This window comes from Lynx rufus, unplaced genomic scaffold (assembly GCF_022079265.1).
Source record: "Lynx rufus isolate CCGP_SWC_20201006 ecotype Redwood Valley unplaced genomic scaffold, mLynRuf1.p SCAF_8, whole genome shotgun sequence".
NCBI classification, from domain to species: domain Eukaryota; kingdom Metazoa; phylum Chordata; class Mammalia; order Carnivora; family Felidae; genus Lynx; species Lynx rufus.
Genome location: NW_025814896.1, coordinates 3,714,888 through 3,738,990, shown reverse-complemented (window position 1 = coordinate 3,738,990; position 24,103 = coordinate 3,714,888). Strand labels below are relative to the sequence as shown.

Genomic DNA, 24,103 nt, shown 5'->3' with positions numbered 1-24,103 from the left:
CTTTCAGGTCATTTTCTGGTTTACTTGTATTTTTCGGCAACCTGCAATTCAGGAAGCAAACGTATGCCATTTTTATTATTAGGCTTTTGTCTCCAAGCTACAACCCCAGCTAATTGAACTCCCAGCGCTGTTAGTAATTACCAGACACTCAGTACATTAGTGATGGCTTTTTCCAGCAGTCGTTTATAGTCGCTCTGAAAAAATTATTTACTTTTGATTTCAAACCAAAACATTATCGTTTTAATTTTTTTTTTTAATTTCCTTATTCGTATTCCAAACCGAAAGATCACGCTGGGATATGAAATGATGTTGAAACAGCCAGAAAGGAGACCTTGGGTGAGCGACACAAGGTGCGGCTTCCTTTTCTCACGTCAGGGTCTGGGTTTGAGTCCCTGTTTGAACCATGATGGATGCGGGAGACCGAATGACCTTCGAGGCTCTTCTAAGCGCTCTTTGAACACATGCCATCTGGGGCATCTGTTCACATTCAGGGAGGTGGGCAGACACCCGGAGAAAATTTAATCATTCCTGTGTGCTTGTGTTTCTGTTTTCATTTTAACGCTTACATACATTTCTGGAGGTGTCCAGTCTTTTTTTTTGCACAGAATAGATCTTCAAAAGACGGGTTTTTTTTCTTTGACCTCAAAAAGTTTTAGAAGCCTTTTATTGACACGTCGCACTCACATAAAAGTGCAAAATTCTTAAGCGTGCAAACCACCTAGAGAACCACTGTCATGACGGAACAGCACAGATGAGATTTTCTGGGTTCCGTGCCTTACACAGGTGGAACCGTTATGATACACACTAGTTTGTATCGGAGCCCCCCCTGCTGTTGGATGTGGCGATAGGTCAGTCATTTCTTTGCTGTATAGTATTCCTGTGGGTCACTATTGTGTCCGCTCTACTGTCGAAAACCTTCGCTTCTTTCCAGCATCTGGCTGCTATGGAGAGTGCCCCTCGGAACATTCTTTGTTTTTGTTTATTGGCTGGCTTCTTTTCCTTTTTTAGCTTATTGTGTGTGTGTGTGGATTTGCTGGGTCACGTGGTCTGTATATGTTCGGCAGAAGCAGATCCTATCAAACAGGCTTCCAAAGTGGGTGAACCACTGTCCCCTCCAGCATCCCTCACCACCAGCAGCACAGGCGTCCGATGGTCCATCTCACCGCCCTTGATACAGCCGGCTATTTAAAATACTTAGCCGTTGGTTGTAGCGTGTGTATGGGAATACTACATTGTGGCTTAATTGGCATTTCCTTGGAAACTAGTAAGTTTGAGCATTTTTTCGTTTTCTTTAGGTTCTTCATGTGTCTTCGTTTTGAAATGCCTTTCACATTCACTAATAGCGTGAAGAGAGCGGTACCAATCTGGAATAATGTCTAGGATTAAAAAAAATAAAGGTATATTCTAGATTGAGCATTTGAATGGAGATACAGATCTCAAATTTTTTCCCTTGACGTGACTTGCCTTTTCATTCACCTAATGGTATTGTTTTTGATGAAAAGAAATATTTAATTTTAATGTGGGTCAATTTAAGTTTTTCGTCCTTGTATTTTGTTTGAGGAATATTAGCTCATCCCCAAGCCATGAAGGATTTTTGCCAGAAGTGTTATCATTTTATCTCTGACATTTAGAATCAGAGCCGACTTTGGTTTGGTGTGAGGGAGGGATCAGGAATCAGTGTTCCCCTATGGCTGTCCCATAGATACAGCACTCTTCTTCCTGGGGAGGCGGATCTCTTTCCCACTGCACGGCTGTGTTCCCTTCCCCCGGGATCCCGCACCCTGTCGGTGTGGGTCTGTTTACGCCATTCCGTGTTCCGTCGGTCTCTTTGTCACTACAGCAGCACATTGTCACAGTAGTTGTGGATTTATAGTCGATTGGGATGTTCTGATAGTGTAAATCCTACCACTTTATTTATCTTCTTCGAGATTGCCTCGGCCATTCTTGGTCCTATGCATTTCTGTGTAAAATTATTAAATTGTGCATCAATTCTCTCTCTCTTTCTCTCTCTTACAAGCGCACACACGCACACACACAACACAATCTGTTGTGATTTTGACAGGGATTGCACTGACCCTGGGAATCAGTCTGGGAGGAAATGAGATCCTTAAAACATTCAGATTTTCGGTCTGTGAACATGGTGGGCCTCACTTAATACTGACATTATATGCTTTGTCTCTCAGTAATGCTTTCTCTGTAGATGCCTCATGCACATCTTTCACTAGGTTTATTCTGGTGTATTTTATATTTTTTTGATGACTTTTAAATCTCATTATTTAAATATCATTTTCTGAATCTTCGGTTCTGGCATGGAGAAATATAATTTATTTTTGAAAAGGGACCTTCTCTGTAATAACCTTGCTAAATTAACTTTTTCTAATTTTAGAGGCTCCTTTGGATTTTCTAAAAACATTACTCTGGGGGAAAAAAAAGATAGCTTCATTTCTTCCTATCGTGTACTTAAACTTTTTGTTCCTATCGTACTGGTTAATGTCTCTTAGTGCAATTTTAGATGAGGACACTTTTGTCTCATTCCCAATCTCAGAGGCAAAGTTTTTAATATTTCATCATTAGGTATGAGTTTGCAGCGGATACTTTATTCTTCATGACGTCAAGGAAGTTCCCTCCTATTCCTAATTTGCTGATGGTTTTTTAATTATGAATGCACGTGGAGTTTTATCAAATGCTATTTCTGTATTTATCGAAATGGTCATGTGACTTTCCCCCTGTATTTGGGTAATGTGGTGATTTCCACGGATCGGTTTTCGAATGTTGAACGAATCCAGGGGAAAAGTCATATGGTCATTTCCAGAACAAGCCCAGCGGTGTGTGATGTCTTCCTGCCTCTGTCTCTGATTTCCCAGCTTTGTGTGTAGGATTTCTGTATGTATGTTCCCAAGAGAGACTGGCCTGCCCTTTCTGCTTCTAGGCACGCCCTTTTTCGAGTCTGGTATTAAGGCTGTGCTGGCCTCATAGAATAAGTTCTCTCTCTTTTTATTCTCTCCGAGGCTGATGTTATTTCTCCCCGAAGAGCGTGGAGGGATTCCCTGTCAATCCAACTGATGCTTCAACAGATACTTAACTATTTAGAAAAGGCAACATCCTTCTCAGACGGTTGCAACCTAAGAAAAATCAAAAAAGGTAGAGGCAGAGGTACGTGTCCAGATTTCCCCTTAGTGGGAAGGATTCGTTCGGCAAAAACACCGTGACCGTCTGAGCGCACCGGGCACTGATGGGTGCTAAGGGCGCGGTGGGAGCCAAACCAGAGGCCCTGTGCCTGGGAGTTTGCCTTTAGGACAAAGGAGTGTTTTCAACGTGAGGTTGAGAGTGCGTGTCCCCGCACCCAGCACCCCACATTCCGCGCGTGCTGGCCCTGACCCCTTCTCCGGCTCTGCCCTGCTCCCTTCTTCCCGGGCTCCTCCGTGTTTCCAGGTCTCGGGTGCGCTGCGCCCCACATGCCTCGGGGGCCCTTGACTATCTGCTCTGACCTTCACTCTTCCTCCGCGAGCCCTGCACATTCTTAAAGGTCACTTCTCCAGCGAGGGCTTCGCTCGCTGCTGTTTTAAACGTAGAAAACGCATAGAGAATTTGAAATGTAATAAGGCCCACGATTGCCATCGGAAAGATAGTTTGTTACCGGTCCCAAGAGAAGGGGACAGCCACACCATGCCACGGGAGGGAAGCCCTGGGGTCGGTCGGGAGGCCCAGGGAGCGAGGGGAAAGTGGGGACAAGAGCCTTTATCGTGTGTCCCGGAGAAGCAACCCAGTCCCAGTGAGCAGGTAGCATAATGCCAGTGGGCTCTGGGGCACGGGGGCCGCCCCTTGTTGTCTGGCACCTGGCCTTGGGGCGATTAGGGCAAGCGGGCGGTTGTCCAGAGAATGAGACCCCATGAGGAAGCGCACTGAGGGTTGGTTGGTTTGTATTTGCCAACCACGCTCGTGGGCAAGCTGTTCACGGTCTCTAAGATTTGGCTAGTGTGGGGAAGGACAGTCCCTCCAGGGCCAGCAAGGCCCTGGATGTCAGAGCATCAGAATACGGAAAATAGAAGCCACGGCAATACGGCCACTGAGGCTAAATCTTCAGGCCACAGCCTCAGAGCCGCATTCTCTTCCCGCCTAGCACTTTACAAACGTGCAGTTTAGTCGCGCAATTATTGTTTTTTAATGTTACCTGTTCTCACCAAATTGTGGCGCTTCCCAGGGACACAGACTGTCCTCGTTCTGCTTAGCGGTGAAGTCCTTGTGCCCCATGCACGGCCACGCACACGCTAGGTGCTCAATAAATGTGCACTTCTTCCCTTCCTTCCCAAAGGGTTGTGGAAGGACATTAGTAGGTAAAAAAAAAACAAAACAAACAAACACACAAAAGAAAAAAATAACCAAAAACCAACCCCATTTGCAGATTAAGACCAAACCCAGCTTGGTCCCGGTGGGTCCCTGAGCCCGGCACACGTTGCCGTCAGCGTTGGTGGAATGAGCGAAGGAAAGGTAATTGACGTTTCCTTCCCTCCAAGAGGAAGACAGAACAGTCATCACAGTGAGATTATTTTGGAAGTCACTTTGTTCTTACGCTCCTCTTGTTTCTGCCACAAACTACTTAGAGACAGTTAGTTTTTGTTTTCATGAAAAATTGAAAGAACCCTTGAGTGTTCATTCTCTGTATCCTCTGGGGCAGGATTAGTGATCTTAATAATGATAACAGCCTGCTAACTTCGTAAAATTGAAACTTGTGGGGGCGCCTGGGGGGCTCAGTCGGTTAAGCGTCCGGCTTCAGCTCAGGTCATGATCTCACAGTTCACGGGTTCGAGCCCCGCGTAGCGCTCTGTGCTGACAGCTCGGAGCCTGGAGCCTGTGTCTCCCACTCTCTCTTCCCCTCCCCCGCGTGCGCTCTGTCCCTCTCTTTCTCTCTCAAAAATAAACACTAAAAAAAATTTTTAAGCTGAAACTTGTGTGGTGATGGTTTTAGACCTGAGGGCAGCCTAAGACATAGTTCAGAGCGATCTGTGTGGCCTTTCCCGGTTCCCCCCCCCCACCCCCAACCTGTGCCGAACTAGAGCGTTTAGTTTACGTGTCAGTATCCAACCAGGATATTGACATGGTCGCAAGCCCCTGAATTTATCACGCTCAGTTAGCTTTTAATTCCCATTTGGGGTGCTGTGCAGATTGCTTCTTCTCATGTCATTGTTACAACAGCCCTGCAAGGGAGACAGCGTCACTGCTTGTGTCCTAGAGCCCGGGGCACTACGGAGGTGAGGGCACTTGCCCCACCGGGCACATTCCACGCGGTGTTGCTGATTCACCCCAGGAAGCTCTTAACCACGTTGATGTGAATGACAACACACGGCTCCGTCGCTCCTCACAGTTCGTTGAAGAAGAGAATGACATAAGTAACAAAAAGAATTTTTTTTTTTTTTGTCTGTGTTTTCAAGTGTTCTTCCAGAATCATACTTTCCGTAAGTCTAAAGTGTCAGGAAAACTGCAAAAATCCAGGGCGCCCGAGTCTTTGAAGAAACTCTTTGAATGGATGCATGCATCATCCGTGTTCCTTTAATTCAGCGGTGGACCGAGTCCCATCCTCCATGCTGTGTCCTCGTGTCCTGGAATGGCTCTCCCATCCAGGTCTGCAGATGTCCCATGAGGCTCGGGAAAAGGTCCCAGGGGGTAAGAACTCTGGGTTTGTGATGTTCTCACAGGCTCTTAGAAGCCAGCAGCCTGGCCGTTAGGTGGACAAGAGCAGAAAGATTCCCCCTTTCCTGCCTTTCTTCCCAAGATTTTCTCCCTTGGAAGATTGGAAACGGCTTCCCCAAGGCCTGGGAGCTGGACATCTGTGGCAGTAAGTTCCCTCCTCCTCCGTGAGTGCCGCCCGAGGCCACCCGCTTGCTTTCCTGCTCGCCGTGTGGCTCTGGGTGACCTCAGGTCAAGGCAGTTGTTGCTGCCCAGACCGACCTTTCCCTCTGGTCCCATCGCAGAGCAGCGAAGCCGTGGGGGCTGTGCTTGTGACTGAGCTCCAGCGGGACCCAGCCCCGGGGCCAGCGGGGCCACCTGCCTGGGCCATGGGCCAGGCTGGCTCCCTGTGTGCACGTGCCTGAGGGCAGAGGAACAGGGCGATCATTTGCAGCAGTAAGGCTCACCCCGCAAACTTCGGTCTGGCCCCTATTGATGACGTAGGAGAACGCTCCCCGAACCATTGCGGTCATATTCCTATCTCTGTGTATTTCATTCTAGAATGGGATCTGGTTTCATCTTGCGTTAGGCTGCTCTGTGTGAACCTCCCATTTCTGTAAGGCAGTGACAGCTGAATATTGGCAGTTTCGAATGGTTCAATCCAATACAAGTTAAATTAAACTTTGAGGAGTAGGCCGATTAGCCCTTTGCGTGGCTCTGGGTTTTAAAAAGGACGTCTACGGATTTCGGCATATTTCTGTCATGCGTGGTGAGCAGTGGTTAGTGGGTAGGGCACACTGGTTGGCCTACGTGTGGCCTGTTGTCACCAGAAAGCCCTAGACCTCCCCAAAGGGCAGGGATTTAATCGTAAGGGCCTTTCCTTCCCTAGAGAAGAACCCATCGCATCTCATGAAAATTGAATGTGTCAAAGTGTATTGCATGAGGTTTTGTTTTTTTTTTTCCCACTAAATTAGTTTGTATCCCTCGGTAACTCAGATGAATAAATTAATCATGCCCCCCCGCCCCCACTGGGTTGTGGGGCCCACAGGCTGCCCTCAGTGTGAAATTCACTTTTTCTTGTCACTGATCCTTCAAGGGAATTTTCTGCCTTTGACTTTTCTATCTGAGGTGATTTCAAGTTGGCCGGATTCTGTGGGGGTTTTAGCTGGACTTGGCACTTTTGCAGCAAGAGTAGGCCTTTTGCTCTCCTTCTTCCAGAGCAATGGTCAGATCAAACTGTGGTCCCCAACTGAGCCTCTGTTCTGGGGGGTTTGAACACTGTTGGGGAATTCGTTTGGCTTGCTGAAGCATGGGTTTTCATGACTGGTTCCTCCCTTGGTTCTGTCATGGGCATGACCAATGTGGTGAGGGCCACAGGGCCACTGGAAAGGTCTGTGGCCTGAGCACCACCACGGGGCCACTGGAGAGGTCTGTGGCCCGATCATAGCCACTGAGGGCCACTGGAGAGGTCTGTGGCCCGATCATAGCCACTGAGGGCCACTGGAGAGGTCTGTGGCCCAATCACGGCCATGGGGCCACTGGAGAGGTCTGTGGCCTGAGCACCGCCATGGGGCCACTGGAGAGAGGTCTGTGGCCCGGCCACGGGGCCACTGGAGAAGTCTGTGGCTAGACCACAGCCATGGGGCCAGCATAGGGTATAGCCAGCCCAAATGTCCTGGCTCTGAAGCCCCAGCTCTTTCCAGGTCGTTGAATGAGATTGTTGTGAGCTCCTTGAAAGCAGGCCCTGCGCTCATTTTGTTGGTGTCCCTGCGGCTCTGACTCATCATAGGTGTGTGATGGGCACAGAGGAAGGCCGTTTGGTGCCGGGTGGCTTCTGAAGTGAGGAAGGGGCATCGCCACACTACCGTTGGAGGGCACTGTGTCCAAGAGCAAACAGCTCCTCCCAGGAGGCCCAAACTCCCCACTTTATTGGGTAAGCCCCCCCCCCCAGCGGCCCCCACCCCACACAGGGCTCCCGCAGGCCGGTACGGTGCACACATGCACATCAGTAGACGTTATAAGCACCCACGAGGAGGCCACAGGCTCACGTGGACAGGCCGGTGGGGCCTGAAACAGGCAGAGGCCACGGCCCCTTCCACAAGGTCTCTCCATTGCCATCCCCTTTGCTTCCTGGGGGCGGCGGCCGTGGAGCGTGGCTCGGCGGCCGTGTCTCCGTCAGGCCCCCAAGGACATGCGGCTGAAAATCAAAAACTGAATCACAGCGCCGCTTTCCTGTGATTCCCTTGAAAACTGTGGGACTTTGCCCAGGACGTCTGTGGTGTCTTCATGCGTTCGGCAGGTGTTTACGGAGTGCCTGCCGTGTGCCAGAGACTGTGATGCAGGAAGGCCACCCAGGGAGCCCAGAGAGACCGAGGACGAGCTGGCGGGGGCGCTCGTGGTGGGGGTGTGACAGGTGGCCGCGTGCAGTCACCGTGCTGCACTCCCGCTCGCGTGAGGTCGCGTAGCCCTCCCGGCGGCCGGTGGCCTGCTGGCGTCATGCCCCCTGCACACACGGAGGCCCGGAGAGGCCCAGGGACTTGGCCTCGCTTCGGCAGCTGACGAGAGCGCAGCCACGGGCCGTCCGTCTGGCTGCGGAGCCGAGCTCGGGGTGGGCCTGCGGCGGCCTTTCCTGGGGGGACTGAGCTTGTGCGGGGGGTCGGGGCGGGGGGCTCCGTCCTGACTGGTCGTGTGAGCAGCACCCACCCGTGTCTACGCCCGACAGAGGCACCGTGGCCAGAAACCCAGCGAAGCCAGAGATTCCCATGCTCCGTGAGACACGGTGGAGGGGAGCGGCGACGGGGGCCGGGGCGCACAGAGCAGGGCCCCCAGCCCTGACCCTGGGAAGGTCTTTGGGGAGGAAGCGAGGTGTAAGCTGCGAGCCAGGATAGGAGCTGGCCAGGCTAAGATGCAGGGCGAAAGGGTTTTATTGGGAAGGCACCTGTAGGGTTCCTGAAGCAAAAGAAAAGAGGCGCTCAGGAACCAAGAAGTGGCCAGTCTGGTTGGGTGATCGGTGAGGAGGCCAAGAGCAGGCAAGGCCGGATCCCGTAGGGGGGATACTGTGGACCTCCTGGGCTCCCATCCAGAGGGCCGCTGACCTTGAGCAGGGCGGTTACTGGGATCCAGCAGAAATTTATGGAGTTCCTGCTGCCCTTGCTGTATCATGCTGGGTCCACAGAGTCCTTGCCTTCAAGAAGCTTCTGTGCCAATGTGAACGTAAACAGATACACAACACGTCAGAGAGCGACACGTGCCAAAGAAGGCGAAACAAAGTGACGTCTTCGAGTGAGCTGTGAAAGGTACCGGAAAGCCACATGGAGAAGGTGGGTGGGGAGGGGTGGCACGTGGGGACGGTTGAGATTTGGGGATGAGGAGTCAGCCCTGTGGCGATGTCGGGGGAATGCATTCCCGGCAGAGAGGATAGCTGGTGCAAAGGCCCTGAGGCAGGAGCCCACCGGGCATGCTCAGGGAACGCAGAGTACGGTCAGCGTGGCTGGAATGGATCAGATGGGGTGGAAACGGTACTGAGGGAAGCCAGAGTGTCCTCAAGGAGTTTGGGTGTGATCCCAAACTGAGCGGGGAGCCAGTAGGGAGTTTAAGCAGGGGGTGGCGGGCCTGATTCGTAACTCTGACCATCACTGTGCTTCTGTGCAACCAGTGGCTTGTGGAACAGCAAGCGTGGAGGTTGGGTGGAGGGGGTTATAGCTCTCGCTACAGAGGACGGTGAATGGGGGTTTCACGCTCCCAGGGTGTGCCGCCACCCCCAAAATGCAGACAAATGGAATCCTGTACCGTGTGGGCTTCCGTGACTTAGTATGTTTTCCCGGGGCTCAGGCATATGCAGCGGGTGTGACGTTCCTTTATATGGCCGAGTAAGAGTCCCCTGTAGGGACAGACCGCGTTCTATCCGTTCATCGGTTGTTGGAAGTTTGGGTTATTTCTTCCCACTCTCTGGCTACTGTGAGCCATGCTGCTGCAAACATTCACGTACGGGTTTTTGCGTGGACGTATATTTTTAGTTCTTCGGGGTAAACACCTGGGAGCGGAATTGTCAGGTGGCGACGCTGTGTAACCGCTCGGGAACCTGCCCGACCGTCTCCCACGGCGGCTGCCCCGCCTTACGTTCCCGTCAGTGGTGTGTTGAGGGTGACCCTTCCTCACATCCTCATCCACACTCGTGAGGGTCCCTGAGCATCTCTGACCCCCGCCGTCACACTCGTCCTCAGCGGTTGCCGGGCGATCTACAAACCAGGCACCTGGCGATAGCACCCACCAGCTCTCGGCTTCACGAGAGGCAGCACATCCACAGGCTCCCAGGGGTCAGGACGCCTTCAGGGGCAGGGCCCTTGCATTCTCTCCTGCCCGTGTTCATTTCAACCCCCCTCTCCCGCCGGAAGGACTGGTGATCTCAGGCCTCACTTCATTTACTTAATGGATGAGGAAGGAAATGATTTCTGAGGCCAAATGATTTCTGAGACCAGAGCAGTCCCCATGGACTCCGTTTCAACAATGCACTTAAACTTCCACTTGGGGATTCACTGATTAGGCTGGGAACTGTGACCAAAGACCTTTCAACGTATGATGTTTGTAAAGGGAGTTTGAGAATGATGACTTTCAGAAAGGCATTTGAGCGGGAAGGATTGGGGTCATTTTGGGGTCCCCAGTGTGTTTGGAGCTTGTAAAAGCAGCTGGACGCGGGGCGCACTTTGTGCTACCCTGGTCTGGTCTCGGGGGCGGGTGAGCAGCAGAGATGTGCCGCAGTCTCCCTCACCCGGTGAGATGCGCAGCCCCGTGTTTGTGTCCAGGGCCGTCACCGGTGCTGTGTGATCCCAGGCCAGTCGCTCAGCCCTGCTGGGCTACATTTGTCTCTCTGGCGCCTGGCTCCCGACGGAAATGCACGTAAGATCAACAGGCGGTGAAGATTTTTTTCTGGAGAAAGGTGGGAATGTGGATATTCCAAGCTGCCGCTTTCCAGGTGGCTTCGCACATTGTTTTTTTCTGAATTGGACGTGCTCACCCCAACTCATTCTCATCGAGTCAGATGTCTTCTAGGGCGTTTGTCCAGACCTCCATCATCGCCCTCAGGCGCCTTTCTCCCTCCAAGCGCTTACTTGGGCTGTCACAGTACAGCTGTGAATTCAATTCTTTGATTGATGTCCCTGTGTCCGTGAGCCCGGGTAGACTGAGCCCGGGTAGACAGTGAGCCCAGGTAGGCTATGAGCCCAGTGAGGGCAGGCACCATGTCACCCCAGTTTTGCTTGTCAGTGTCACCCTAGCACGTGGCACAGAGCAGATGGGGGTCTTAGTGTGGGTTTATTGCAAGGCGACCCTGGGACGTGGGTCTGAGAGCAAGTAACTCCTAAGAAAGTGGTCCGAGGAGGGACCGAAAGGGGAAGTCACGTCGGGAAGAGGAAGAGGCCGAGTCGGGGTGGTCTCGGGCAGGGCTGTGCGGAGAGCCACTGCTCCCGATCCCACAGGGGACCCTGGAGCGCGAGCAGCTCCTCAGATTTGTCTCTAACGGAGGCGAGGGGACGGCGCTTTACTCGTGTCAAGTCACCGGCTCAGGCCGGGCCGTGTCGACCCCCAGCACTGCCCGCTCTTTCACAGGGACACTGGGAGGGCCCGAGGTCGTGGCCTCGGGACGGTGGGGACCCGGGGAGAGCCTGCCCTGGGCTCAGGACCCACCCAGGGTCCTGCCCACGTCCTCCTGGTCGTGCTTGGATGAATGGGGCTGCCACCTAGTTCCGAATTTGCGGTTTCTGGGGTGCTCTGACGCGGGAGAAGGTCTGCGATGGTCAGCGGACGTGGAGTTTCGGATTCCCACGGCCGGAGCGCTTTGAAATTCGTGATCCTTCACAATTTTTAATTTAGGGTCATTGCCAGGTTTGCGTGAGACTTTATGTTTTTATGGCTCTTTCGCATCTGCGTGAGTCGCAGTCCTGACGCACGTGCGGGTTATCGTTTGGCACCCCGGCCTCCTTCCTTCTGGACCCCAGAGTCCTGATGCTGCGAAGGGCGGGGTTGACACGCAGAGGCCGGGCCGGGAGGCGCGGCGGCATTAAGTGCACAGAGAGCCTGCTCGGCTTGGCGTTGACCTGCCGCGGCCGGAACAATCGCGCGCTTCGTTCTCCGGGACGTCGGTGTCGTCAGCGCTGGGTCAGGCCACCGCTCGAGGCGCAGGTGCATGGAAGAATGGAGGGCTGTCTGCTCGTTGTTCGACTGGAAACCACCGCTCTTTTTGGTGGGTTTTATGGCTCTGACTCTGGCTTTATGACACGACAGAGGGCTCCACTGGGTCAGGACATAGTGTCTGTTCAAATTGAGGTAAAATTACCTAAATTTAACATTTGAAATCCCGAAATTTAACATTTTGGCTCCTTAAAGGGTATGATGGTGTGGCCTGAAGTACAGTCACATTGTGGCGCAACCCCTAATTCTAGAACTTTCTTGTCACCGAAACGGAAACTCTGCCCCTCAGCAGCCGCTCCCATCCTCCCACCCCTCCCCCGCCCCCGGCCCAGCCCTGGCGACCACTAATCCACGTTTGTCCGCTCTGGCCTTTTCGTGTAAGTGGACAGACGCGTCTTTGTGCCTGCTTCTCTCTCTCAGCATCACGTCCTGGGGGCCCATCCACGTCGTGGCGCGTGTCAGTGCGTCGTTCTTTTGGGCGTGTGATACGGCGCAGCCGTGTGGGAAACGGGCTGGCCCGTGAAACAGGGCACAGGGGCGCCTGGGTGGCTCAGTCGGTTAAGCATCTGACTTCAGCTCAGGTCAGGATCTCCCAGTTCATGGGTTCGAGCCCCGCATTGGTCTGCACTGACCGTACGCAGCCTGCTTGGGATTCTGTCTCCCTCTCTGCCCCACAGGCACTCTTTCTTTTTCTCTCTTCCAGAATAAAAAAAAACCACAAAACAAAACCTGGAACAGAAGACCAGAAATCCCCCTCCTAGGTGTATACCCCCAAAGCACTAGAAATAGGTCTTCAAGCGAGCACTGGTCCACGAGTATTCCCACAGCGCTGTGGTGGACCGACAAGCAAAATATACGAGATAGTCCTTTTCTTTAGTGTTTATCGCATCAGGTGTTGTCACTTTGGCAGGAATCTTACTGCGTCCGGAGACAGTCCTCTCCTTGGCACAGGGCCGCCAGCCTCACTCTCCGTCACGGCGCCCCTTCCGCTCATCGGCTCCTTGCCTGATTCCTTCCAGAATGTCTCTCGGGAACCTGCTGGGGCCGAGCCTGCAAGGCCCGTCCCAGTGGGGAGAGTCTGAGGGAGAACATGCCAGAAGAGCAGGGCCCACGGAGCCAAGGACAGAGGACGCGCTGGCACTGGGAACCCAGGGACAAGAAGAGGTGGCCTGCGGAGGAGGGAGGAGGGAGGAGGGAGGAGGGAGGAGGGAGGGATGGGCCCCTCCAGGAGCTGCCAAGTGTGGGGCTGCGGGGGTGGGAAGAGCCCCGGCGGCCAGAGCTGCTGGTGAGGGAGAGGCCAGGGCTGAGGAACAAAGTGGGATTTTATTCTGACGCCCGTGGAAGCCCCTGGAGCGGGTTAAGCGGGGTGAGGTGGGGGGAAGGGATCGTGGCATGACATGACCGGGGTCGGACGCTGCAGGCAACTGGGAGCCGCGAGGGGGGCCGGGCCCGGGGTGCAGGAGCAGAAGACAGTGCAGGTCAACGTCTAGTTGTCCGTTCTGCTGTTGCCACCCATTTCCCCTAGACCTTGGGTCTGGGAGGGCAGGGCCGGGTCTCGGGCCCAGAGCGGTGCTCAGGAAGGAGCACTTGAGTGTGAGTCCGTCAGTCCAGTGTGCAGTGTGGTGGGGGGTGGACAGAGCTGGCTGCCGCGTGAGAGCGGCTCCCGGGGACCCCGCAGCGGTGGAGAGCAGTGACTGGGGCCAGGGTTAGCCCTGCGGCCATCAGCTAGGGCTGGCCCTGCCTGGGGGACCCCCGGGGGCTGTCTCCCAGCAGCCAGAGACTCTGGGCATGCTCCGAGCAGGCAGGTGTCACCGGCTCTTGCCTGTTCCCAGAAGGTGTGCACTGTGCAGACTTGCTGGGTCGCTGAGCCGTCTCGGCCCCGCTGTCACTTCTGTGATGGCACCAGGGGAGCCGGGGCCGGGACAGGGCCTGTGGTGAAGCTAGGAGCCACGGGGACAGCAAAGTGCAGGTGCTCAGGCAGGGCGGCCTTTGCTCTCAGGGGAGGGTCTCGGGGGCAGCGTCACATCAACCCCTGAGGGGCCAGAAGGAGGCGGCGTGGGGCCAGAAAGTGTGGCTAAAAAGCATCAGGTTCAGAAAGAGCTCAACTTGGTAAAGCCTGAGAAACGTCTGATTGTGTAGGATTATAAACTTCAGCTACGCCTGCACTAGGTCCCTGGGTAGGGACAGCTGGTTCTCAAATGCTTGCTGAGCCCTCACTGAACCCTCCTGAGCTCTGTGTTTGGGCCTGAGCAGGGGGCGGTTACATGGGACACACTTGGTCCCTGCTCTTCTGGTCGCATAGCCAAGAAGGACATTCAGTTCATGGACAGGCAAATCAAGAGCTAATTCTAAATTATACTGAAGTCTATGGTGAAAAACCCATAACAGGTGGGTATGGAGGATGGGACCGTGAGGTACGCGTAGGAGTTCATCAGGGAAGAGTGTTGCCTCCGGAAGGGTTGGCATGGGGGCAGCCCTGTGTCAGGAGAAATTGAGCGGGAAGCAGAAGGGAGATAGTGGAGGGAAGCAGGGGGCGTGGGTGGAGAACAGCTTAAAGAAGCAGTCACCTGGGGGCGCCTGGGTGGCTCAAAGGACTCTCGATTTCGGCTCAGGTCATGACCTCACGGTTTCATGAATTCAAGCCCCGCCTCGGGCTCTGTGCTGACTGCGCGTGGAACCTGCTTGGGATTCTCTCTCTCTGCCCCTCCCCCACTCTCTTTCTCACTCTCAAAATAAATAAATAAATAAATTAATTAATTAATTAATTAATTAATAAATAAAAGAACGTAGAAGGATTGGGGTCACAGTTGGGGTCTAGTGTTTCACCAGAAAAGTCACAGTGACATTAAGCAGGAAAGTAAGGCGAGACCCTGCTGGGGGGGCGGGGGGTGGGGCAGGCTTAAGCGGATGCTGGGAAACCAGTCTGAGGCTAGAGTTGGAGGTGGGTAGTGACACTGGCTGGACCCTAGGGGTCAGCAGCGAGAGTGAAGGTAAGGGATCCTGAGCCAAAGCCATTCCTTCCCGCCTTCTTTCTTCTCCCGGCGTCCAGTGGGACTTTTCCCCGAAGACGTTTCCGAAGGGACCACCTAAGGCGGGGGTCAGCTCCCAGAGCACGTGCGCCTTCCACTGGTGTTTATAAATCAAGCTTGATTAAAGCGTATCCGCGCCTATTATTTAGGTATCGCGGATGGCTCTCATGCAGCGGCCCGGTAGTTGCCACAGAGATTGTCTGGCCCTTTACAGAAAGCATTGGCCCATCCCTGACCCGAGCGGCATGAACGTGGGACCCGCTTTCAAGATGCAAATCTGTTGGCTCAGACTCTTCCCAGCCTTTACATGTGTGTAATTCCTCTCAGAAATGCTAAAAGCACGCGTATTTCTAAAAATTAACATTTGTCCATAAGCTCTGACTGGCATGTAAGAGCCTCATGTCACACTTCAGCGTGGAAAGTCTGGGCTGGGGCTTGGGCTTTGAAGGCAGTGGGGAATATTATCTCCGTTCATAGTGCGATGCTGCCGTCTCTCGGTGCGCTGTTTTACGGTTCATCCTTTCTCTGAAATACGCGTTTTTCTCCCCTCTGTAGAAGAAGATCTTTAGGCGGCTGTCTCTAAAAGCAGCTTTTCGTCTTTGCAAAGCCCGTGGGCTTCTTACTAAGCAATTTCTGCAGGGGTTTGCCGACGTGCAAGTGCAGACCAACCTACTAAGCGCGATGCCGACAACACCGGTGTCCGAGACGCCGAAGGTGGCTTCCGGGTCCCCCCTTTCACCGTCCCCAACTGCACGGCCCTCGTGGTCTAATTCCTCATTGCAAACCCCACGCAGCCTTTTCAGACCCACCTGATTTGCAGATTTGAGCTGATTTTCACTTGGAGAACCGGCCATATGTCTGGCAGACGTCAGCGACCATTGGCAGGATCACGGGGTTGATGCTAAACAGATGGTTTCTCTCGTCCCTTGTGCTGGTTTTCCCACCAGACGTGCGAGGCAGAAAGAAACCACTTTGAGGAGGCCTTGGTTTCTGCACTGGCGTCGGGGCATAGATGGTACCCACTGTCCCGTCTTTGTTTTCTCCTCACCATTGCTGTGCGGGGGCCTCGGGCAGCTACATGGCTCAGAGCCGTGGGAAGTTTCAAAGCCCAGCTTCTGCAAAGGTCTTAGAGAATCCCGTTATCTTTGGAACACAGATATTAGGGATAAGACTTTTATATTCCAAAAATAAATTGTCGTGAACACTTCTTAGCAGGAATACATTAAAAAAAATTTTTTTAATGTTTCTTTTTGAGAGAGAAAGCGAGACAGAGAGAGAGAGAGAGAGAGCAAGATCAGGGGAGGAGCAGAGAGAGAGGGAGACACAGAATCCGAAGCAGGCTCCAGGCTCCGAGCCGTTGGCACAGAGCCCGACGCGGGGCTCCAACCCATGAACCTCGAGATCATGACCTGAGCCGAAGTCAGACGCTCAACTGACTGAGCCCCCCCCCCCGGGCGCCCCCTGCAGGATATATGTTTAAACTGCTTCATCTCACGTCTCCTGCTCGAAGTCTGTTGTTGCCCCAGCCTGTGTGTGGTTATGGTTATTATGGCTGTCTGGGCAACGAGGTGTAAATAGGGGTTGCCTGATCTGTCTGTTTAGGAAGAGCTGGTGAAACAGCCGTATACGGTTGCTTACTGCAGGACTTCTCAGAGCCTTCGCTGTGATCATTCGCGGCAGCCCTTCAGGGAGGGCTTTTAGTGTAGGCAGCGTTTTCCCATCGGTCTTTATCCGTAGAGCATCTCCCAAGCTAGGGTTCCATGGAACATGCTTTGGGAAACACTGGTGCCGCCCCAGTGCGAGCTCCACATCCAAAAGCCTGGGCTCCTGTGCCAGCCCTGCCACTTACCGGCTGTGTGACTCCATACGTGGGTCCTGTCCCCTCAGCCTCCTCTTCCCAAATGGCAAATGGAGCTGGAAACGTAGCCCTGTAGCCCCTGCCTCCTGGGGTTGTTTGCTTGGAATGAACGTGCCAATGAATTTGGCGGCTGCCCTCGGCCTTCTAAACCGTGTTCTCCTACGACGAAGCGTCCGTTCGATCCGCAGGGTCCCGGGGCTTGTGTTTGCTCCGACGCCTCGCCAGGGTCTCCTGTTGCCTTCCCTGTGTTCCTTGGGCGCCTCGGCTGACGGGCAGGGCCGAGAAAGCCTCCGTCTGTGTCAAGGGCTGCTCGTGGCGGCCGCCGGGGGAGGGGATGGGCCAGCATGAAGCCTGGAAGTTGCTTAGGGATTGTAATTATCTCCTGCCGTCCAGGGGCGCAGAGGTGACTCCGGGTCGCTGTTAATAACCAGTGACCTGCATTTGGATTGCACTTCAGTTTTTCTACTGCAGGATCAATGTCTCTCATTCATTCATTTATTCACTCGGTCCATCATTCATTTATCCACACACCGGGTGCCGTGCTGGGCGCCCAAGGAGGAGTGGGAGCCTGCTCTTGGGGTCCTCGTGGCCTTTACTGGTGAGGCTGCGGTTATCCGCACGGGGGCTGTAAGGGACCACAGGTTCTGATGGACAGGCTCGCAGAGCAGCAGGAAAATCCCGCAGAGGTCCTGGGAATAGAGCCATCGGCCCTTAGAAGTTCTTCTCCCCTTTTAAGTAAATTCACCCTTCTTGCATCCCTGCCCTCTCCCTCCCCACCCCAGCGACCTGTCCCCGCCTCCACTCCCGGCCACGGTTACGTGGAGTGGACTCACCTAGGTGTTCGGCTCTGGGCCCTGGTTCTGTCCATATTGATCAGTGCTCCCCAGATATCCTGCTCTAAGGTCGTCACTCAAGAATTTTCCAGGAATGGGGAAAGTCAAACCACAGTCCTTGTACATCTGGGAGACTTAAAATCCATTTTGAAAATCTGGGTTTGGAGGTTCAGACGCGTCCTGGTGGCGGTTCAATTAAAACACCGAGAACTTCCTTCGTAGACAGCTGTCAGGGCACATCTTTCGTGGCCTGGCCACAAGCCGTGGGTCTTCCGATGCTGAGTGCCACGGTTTTGCTCCATGCTGCTTTGATGCTTAGGTCTGCTCCAGCCCTGGCTTTCGCCCCTCATCCCCAACAGTGCTGTCTTCACCCGCTCCATGTGATCTAGTGAGGGGGTTAGGATGAGGGCTTTTGGAGCGGACTTCCTGACTTGTAAGCATCCTGTCACCTTAGCTGTGTGACCTGGGAAAGTTATCTCACACCTTTGTGCCTCCGGCTTCCTCCTTGTCACATGGGGGATGAAAAGACTGACCTGCCTGCTGAGGTCTTTTTTTTTTTTTTTTTTAAGTTTATTTATTTATTTGGAGAGAGAGAAACAGAGAGAATGAGAGAGCACATGAGCAGGGGAGGGCAGAGAGAGAGGGAGAGAGAGAATCCTGAGCAGACTCCCCTCTGTCAGCACAGAGCCCAGCATGGGACTCAAACTCACAAACTGCGAGATCACGACCTGAGCTGAAATCAAGACTCAGACACTCAACCAGCTGAGTCACCCGAGCGCCTCCGCCTTCTAGGGTCTTGATGGGAACCAAAGGAGCTGATTCGTGTTCGGTGCTCGGGACGGGGCTTGTCGCACAACACAGCAAGTGCTCCGTAGATGTGCTGTTGCTGGAACAGCCCTGGGTGTTCCTGATCCTTCCCTGTGCACCAATGCCCCAGGTGGAGGGCTCTCCCGGCTCTGATGAGAGCACAGACCCACGCTGGCAAATTGGTAACACCAAAGACGACACAGTTTTATTCATTTATGTATATTTTTAAATGTTTATTTTTGAGAGAGAGAGAGCAAGCAGGGGAGGGGCGGGGGGGGGGGGGACAGAGGACCTGAAGCGGGTTCCACACTGTCAGCCCAGAGCCTGACGCAGGGCTGGAACCCACCAACCGTGAGATTATGACCTGAGCCGAAGTCGGACGCTCAACCGACTGGGCCACCCAGGCGCCCCCGTGTTCTTATTCACTTATCAATATACTTTTAATTAAAAGAGCCCTCTCTTACCGTGAGCTTATTTTCTGCCTATTATTTACGGTCAGTGGTGGTGATAATACATGACAGTCTCATGCAGGTGTATTTGCGTGTGTGTGCGTGTGTGTGCGTGTGTGTGTTGGTCGTTAATCGGCAGTGTAGGAAGTTGGCATCTCTGAGCACGTCCGTCTCCCACGTGGAAGTTTTACGGGGCTTCTGGACCTCCCAGATGAGGACGCCAGACCTTGCTTTTCTGCCTCATCTCCCATCGCCCAAATACCACGTCCTGTCGTGCTTTGATGGATTCGCACCCTTTATTCAGCTCCTCAACCTCCAAGGCCGGAATCAAGTATCACCCGCCCCCCAGCAGCCTTCTCAGAGCCCGCCTCCCTCCATGCAGAGCAGCTCTGGCCCCGGGCGGGCCTCACCCGATGCCTGCTGCCTGAGTTTGGGGATGAATGAATGCATGAAGCAAGCGGAAAGCGGTCTTCCGGTTTTGGCTGATAGAGAGGGCGTCTGTCTGTCTTCCCTGCGAGGCCAGCCACTCAGCTTGTGGGGGTCATCAGCGAGTGGGGGTCCCCTCCGTGGTGTGTTTTGGGGAGAGGCCAAGTGCTAGAAGAGGGAGACAGGTCAGTCGATGGAAGATGGGGAAGCAGAAATGCCCGGCGTCACTAAGGAGCGGACTCTGGAGTCCGATGGATGGGGGTTGGATCCAGGCGCTAGAGTCACAGGCCAAGCAGGTGTTTATTTGAGTACCTCCCGTGTAAAGATGCCAGGGGCCCACGGTGAACGAGACAGCCACAGCTCCTGTTCTCACGGACAGGACTTCGTTTGTCCAGGTGAGAAAGACAGATGGCAGTTGTAAACAGTACGTCCCGGGAGGATGTCCGAGAGCTATCGGAGCGAGGGTGGAGGGGATGTCATGAAGGAAGGGGCTGGCCCTGGGCCAGGCATGAAAATGAGCCCGTAAGCTCAGTGAGCTCAGTCATGGTGGCCTTCCCGGCCTTGTCCTAGAGCGGTACCTCAACGTAGGTCTGTGGGATCCATCGGTGGGGGAGGGAGGCAGGGCTGGGGGCCAGGAGAGGGCTGGAGCGTTGGGGGGGCGGAGCTGTCTCGTGTCAGCAGGCCGGGCCACCTGCCCCATCCATCATTTGGGAACCCGGGACGCCTCCCGCCTGCCCTGTGGATGCCAGTTTTACTTCCGCACGCAGATGTGGGGAAACATGTTTCATTAATTAACTGCTAATGCTTCACAGGTGGCAGAGGTGGCCCGGGAACAGCCCCGCTGTGTCATTCGGAGGCTGGAGGGATGTGCTAATGTGTCTGCACCCCCGGGAATGCCCCCGGTGGGGGAAGGGGGCTCCCCAGCAGCCCGAGAGAGACACTGGGTGAACTCACGGGCTGGAGGTAGAGGGAGGAGGGCAGGGGCGCCAACCGCCCTCCCCCCTCCCCCCCCCCCCGGGACACATACATGCGGGAACACAGCCACTCCTGCATACACACGTGTCCTCGTGCACACCCACCCTTGGTGTGCCCAGGAGGACACACACCCGCCTCTTGCTCACACAGACCCCCGGGCACACAGTCGGGGAGAGTCGTGCCCTCTCTGTCCTCAAGGTGCTTGTGATCCCTTCGCTGGAGGGTACAGCGTCTGTTCTGACGTTTCTGTCCTTGTGCCTGGTCCTGGGCTGAGCCCCGCGGGGGGAGAGGCGGAGGAGGGAGGGGGTGCTGGGGGTGTAGCCCTCAGCCTTCTGGAGCCTGCTGCCCTGGGCTTTTGCTCCCCGATGACAGCAGGTCTCCGAGGCGTTGCTCAGACGAACGTGTCTGTCCTGGTCGAGCGAGGCGGATATTTGCTAAATGGACAAATCAGATCTTTTTTTTTTTTAATATGAAATTTATTGTCAAATTGGCTTCCATACAACTCCCAGTGCTCATCGCAACAGGTGCCCTCCTCGATGCCCAGCACCCACCCTCCCCTCCCCCCCACCCCCCATCAGCCCTCAGTTTATTCTGTTTTTAATGAGATGAAGATCCCTCAATGGCTCCCTGCTGAATTTCGAGTCAAGTTCGAGCCCTTGGGGCCCCTGCCCTTTCTGTGCTCCAGGCTGTGCGTGAGGACCCTGTGTGTCAGAGGGGCGTTGGGAACCCCGGTACCTGCTCCAGCCACTAGGGGCAGAGGTGGGGGGGGGCAGGGAGTCCAGGGACTCACACGATGATGGTGGGGAGGACGGGGAGGGTGGGGAGGAAGGCGATGGCGAGGAGGGAGACTCTGCCCCTCGGCCCACCTTCCATGGGTTCAAGCAAGCCACGTGGCCGAGCCCCGGGCAGGGATTTGGGAAGTCCCGTGCCCTCGGTTCCCCAGCGAGGCCAGGGCAGGCGTGAGGGTGCAGGGAGGGGTGGTGCCAGCACGCCCTGCCCCGTTAGTGAGTGACAGAGCCAGGATGTGAACCCCAGATGCCTGGTTGTAGCACCTGCTTTCTTAACAACTGCACCCTACTGCCTCCCATAGCATGCTGCGTGCCGTGAATGTCGCCGCGCAGGGATGACGACTGTGAATAGGGGGCGGAGATGAGTGGGTGGCCGCCAGGAGCAGCTCTGGGGAGCTACACAGACGTGGTGATCAATCTGCACGTTGTGCTACAGGAGAAGGGGAAGGGCAGGCAGCGTGCGGAACGGCAATGTGATCGGTTATATTTGTAAGGGCGGGGATCGCGGGGAGACCGGCTGGAAGGCCTTGTGGGGCATGCGGGGGAGCCGCCGGCGGCCGGTGGCCTGGACCGGGGTCACGGGTTCTGCTTTGTGCTGCTCTGTTTTTGCTTTGGCTGCTAGGAAACTCGGAGCCGTGTGTGCGCCCTCCTCTGGATTTCCGCACTCCTCGTGTGGGGCATGTGTGTTTCTGTGACGCCACCTTTTGTGGAGTGGTGACAATGGTCCATTGTCCCTCTGCACATCTCTGGGGATGTTCATTTTCACACCAGCCCAAGGCCTGGGAGACCTGGCCAGTTCTCTTCCGCAGGACAGCGGCTCTCCTTGTGCCGTGTGGCTCTGACCCACACGCTTGAATCTGGCGCCCGTAGGCAGGAGAGGATGGTAAGACACAGTAAGCTGCCTCTGGGAGGAGAAGGGCCTGTCTGCATCCCGCGGCTGGAGCACGGTGCTGGGGAGATGGTGGGGGGGATCCGCGACAGGTGCCCTGGGGCTTCCTTGGCTCCCCCGCCCCCCACCGGGCCCCTGCTGGGTGCCGGGGACTGGGGACAAGCTCGAGCAAGCTCGTCTCTCAACAAGACACCCCTAAGCTTGTTCTTCTACACGGGTTGCTCTGTAGACCGCCGGGGACAGTCTCCGGTATGTAGTTAGCGCTCAATTAATAACAGCCAGAGAGAGCGGCCGCGCAACCTGGGTGGCCGGGACAGTCCTGCTTTGTGCCTTCTGCTGGTGTCTTACCCATTTGTGTCCTGCTCCGGGAGATAAATTCACACAGTCACCGTAGAGGCAGCTTCCAGATACGAGAGGGGTCCGGGCTCAGGCCCCGCAAGGTCATGCCCGACCTCCGGCGTCTTCTCGCTCTGTGGGTCCACAAGATGACTCACTGCTCTGAGCCTCAGTGTGCTCATCTGTAAAATGGATATGATAGGAGTCCTGTATCTCATAGATTTACTGTGAGGGTAAAGTTAGTTGGTACCTGGCCAGGAACAAGCAGTGACTTTTACTCCAGGATAATTCTTTTGTTCCTCATGTAATAGAAATTACTGTGAAAATTTCTACCAGAACTGGCATGGTCTTAGACACCAGAGTGTCTATATGGTCTTAAAACGTAGTTAATATCATTCTACATGGATTGTAACATACTCTCTTTAAAATTTTTTTTTTTCAACGTTTATTTATTTTTGGGACAGAGAGAGACAGAGCATGAACGGGGGAGGGGCAGAGAGAGAGGGAGACACAGAATGTGAAACAGGCTCCAGGCTCCGAGCCATCAGCCCAGAGCCCGACGCGGGGCTCGAACTCCCGGACCGCGAGATCGTGACCTGGCTGAAGTCGGACGCTTAACCGACTGCGCCACCCAGGCGCCCCTAGATTGTAACATGCTCTCAATCAACTGTGTGTTATATATGTTTACCTAAGTTTGCAGCCTCTGGGGCCACCCTGCATTTTCCTTTGAATGCTGGATGTCAGGGACGATCATTATCTTTATTTTACACGTGTGGAAACTGAGGCTCGGAGGGGCTGGGTGCCGTGAGCCCTGGCTGGCTGCTGCAAGCCCAGGCGGCTCGTCTCTGGGGCGTCCATCACCTGGGGCGCCGGGCCAGGTCTGGCCCCTCTGGTGGCCTCTCACTGAGGACCCTCCCGATACCCCCTCACTCCAGCCCTGCTCATCCAGCATATTTGGGCCCCTCTGGGGCTTCTTGTCTCTTTATAAACTCAGGCTCCCAGCCCCTGCCTTGTGCATCGCAGTGAAGTGAGTTAACCCACTGGCTGTGGGACTGAATGTGTTCCGGGTGGCACGTGTGTGTGCGTGTGTGTGTGTGCACGTGGGGTGTCCTGGCCGGGGTCCGGGCACCGGTGCCGGCAGCCATGCTGGGTGGGGAGCACTGGCTGGTCTGTGAACCCCCACCCGAGTGGCACTGAGAGGTTAAAACTCAGCACACCCAGGGCCTCGTCACTGCCCTGTCCCAGGAGGGGTTTGGGGCATCTTGAGGTTTTCCCCCATCCTCCCGGGCGCCGGCCCGAGCTCTGGTCTGAGCTGTGCCCGTGGGACAGGGTTCCGGGCGGGCAGTGGAGACGGCAGCCGTCTGGCTCACGTGACTCTGCACTTTGACCGTCTTGTCCACGGCACTGTTTTCCGTTCTCACCGATCTTTTTCCTTAAACAATGAACAACACATCGTGAACTACAGAGCGGCCTGTGGAGAAGCATGTGTCTTTCTCTTCCCGGGCCCCACAGTAGCAAGTGTCCCCCGTTGCTCGAGGGCCCCACGGGCGTTTTCTCTGCACGTGCCAGCATGCTAGGGGCGCGGGCCAGCCCCGGGCTTTGGAGAATCACCGGTGGCCCCGTGGGTGAGGGGAGCCATGCGGGATTGGTGATCACCCGGCCCCTCCTTGGTGTGCTCCCCTTGCAGATGAGATGGACCCAGCCCCCCCAGCGCGCTCCGAGTATCTGGTCTCAGGGACCCGAACCCCCCCCGTGAGGAGGAACAGCAAACTGGCCACCCTGGGCAGGATCTTCAAGCCCTGGAAATGGAGGAAGAAGAAAAACGAAAAACTGAAGCAGACCACATCCGGTGAGCATGGGGGA

At 54.9% G+C, this 24,103-nt stretch overlaps 1 protein-coding gene across 1 annotated transcript in view; it reads left to right on the top strand.

Moving 5' to 3' along the window:
• The window catches only part of PHACTR3 (phosphatase and actin regulator 3), a 210,097-nt gene that overhangs the window by 88,195 nt on the left and 97,799 nt on the right, over positions 1-24,103 (top strand). The window contains exon 2 of the mRNA XM_047068611.1: positions 23,928-24,089. Coding sequence (XP_046924567.1) covers positions 23,928-24,089 — 162 coding nt within the window. The remainder of the gene's footprint in view (positions 1-23,927; positions 24,090-24,103) is intronic.